This window comes from Mandrillus leucophaeus, unplaced genomic scaffold (genome assembly GCF_000951045.1).
Source record: "Mandrillus leucophaeus isolate KB7577 unplaced genomic scaffold, Mleu.le_1.0 Scaffold5, whole genome shotgun sequence".
Taxonomy (NCBI): domain Eukaryota; kingdom Metazoa; phylum Chordata; class Mammalia; order Primates; family Cercopithecidae; genus Mandrillus; species Mandrillus leucophaeus.
Window position 1 is genome coordinate 360,269 of NW_012105364.1, and position 1,914 is coordinate 362,182.

General features: G+C 39.3%; 1 protein-coding gene across 1 annotated transcript in view; it reads right to left on the reverse strand.

The window, feature by feature from the left end:
- Positions 1 to 1,914, reverse strand: part of LRGUK (leucine-rich repeats and guanylate kinase domain containing) — a 143,036-nt gene that overhangs the window by 29,181 nt on the left and 111,941 nt on the right. Inside the window, exon 16 of the mRNA XM_011995826.1 lies at positions 798 to 937. Within this exon, the coding sequence (XP_011851216.1) occupies positions 798 to 937 (140 nt within the window). The remainder of the gene's footprint in view (positions 1 to 797; positions 938 to 1,914) is intronic.

Sequence of the window (1,914 nt, forward strand, 5' to 3'; positions counted from 1 at the left end):
TGAGGCAGGAGAATCGCTTGAACCTGGGAGGCGGAGGTTGCAGTGAGCGGAGATTACACCATTGCACTCCAGCCTGGCAACAAGGGCAAAACTCCGTCTAAAAAAAAAAAAAAAAAATCAACAACAACAAAAAACAGGCTAGCCTTAAGGAAACACAAACAAGGAACTGACAACCAAAACAAAAAGTTCTGTTGCTTCTGCAGCAAATTGCAATTGCAAGTAAGTCTCTGTATTCCCAGATCATCACATAAAAATGATTACAGATGGAAAACAAGTATGACCTAATCTGAATGCCGTGCCAATTTTGCATTCAATACTCCTGTGCATGCTGCTTTCTCAAAACTTTCAAAGAATGAAGTTGGGACTAAGCGATGCGACGGGTTTAAGAAGTGCTAAGTTATAAAACACGGAATCTTTGAGTGGACTCACTTTTCAGGCTCAGCCCAAGAATACTCAAATTTATACCCTAGCAACAAGTTTTCCCTTGGAATACATCTTTCACTGCATTAATTTTCTTGTAATGCTTTTCTGTTCTTACTAAATGGAAGATTTGAATGTCAGAATTTTCACTGGGAGCCCGGGAGAAAGGTACTCACAGAATCTGATACTGAATATTCTACTTTTAGAACCAGTGTCTGTTCTCAGGGATGTACAAAGAGGCAACATCCTGTCTTCAGCTGACACTAGCGAGAGAATAATTTTGGGGAAATCTATGAGTCTCAAAATATTACATCCTCTCTTTGTCTGACATTGTGTAGAGCCCAGTTGTTGCTTCCCCCCTTCTATCCCTCCCTTACCGCTGGTGTTTTTTTGGCTGAAAGTTTGGCCCATAATTTAACAAGGTAGTTTCTGTCTGTAGAATGCAGGAAATCACCAATATTCGAAGAACTATACTTTGTAGGATGCGCTTCAGATTTCAGGTGGGATGTCTTACCGTCTGGTAGGAGAAAAAAATAGAGTTTAAAATAAAAGGCATAATATAAAGGAAATTTCTGAAGGGATAGAAATGTTTTATGTTTTTATTTGCCCAAACATAACAAGCTAGATACTTAAAGTCTGTGCATTTCAACTTTAAAATAAAATAAAAATATATCTTACAATAAAATAACTCATAATAATAAAGTCAGTCTGTAACACCTAATAGATATATCCTCCGAATATACCCAATACTTAATCAATTCAGGCTTATAAATAGAATCAAAAGAAGTAAAGCATGTCAAAAACAGTGGCTTCTAGATAGTTAATTGAAAAATTACCCTTATAATGACTTTTCATTTGATGAAAGTCCAAAAGGCTAAAAGGAAAATAAACTATGCAATGCTAAGAGGCTTTGAAATAGAATGGAATGATGAGACCACTGTTTTTTGTTTTTTTTTTGTTTTTTTGAGAAGGAGTCTCGCTGTCACCCAGGCTGGAGGGCAGTGGTGCGATCTCAGCTCACTGCAAGCTCCGCCTCCCGGGTTCACGCCATTCTCCTGCCTCAGCCTCCCAAGTAGCTGGGACTACAGGTACCCCCCACCATGCCCAGCTAATTTTTGTATTTTTTGTAGAGCTGGGGTTTCACCATGTTAACCAGGATGGTCTCGATCTCCTGACCTTGTGATCCGCCCGCCTCGGCCTCCCAAAGTGCTGGGATTATAGGCGTGAGCCACTGTGCCCAGCCTGAGGCCACTGTTTAGCAGAATTTATTCATAAGTAATATCGAATATTTCCTTTAAGATGTTAGAATGTTCAGAGACCTAGCATATAAGAATACTGTATACATTTGTATTACTGCTCATTCACAGAGGGGCTAGGAGTAAATAGCTTTGGCTATATGGGAGCATCAACGCTTTCAGGAGTATTGCTTTTAAAGTGCTAAAATAAATGATATCCACGTGTACCTTCAGTCAATACAATGGACTGAGCAGAAGC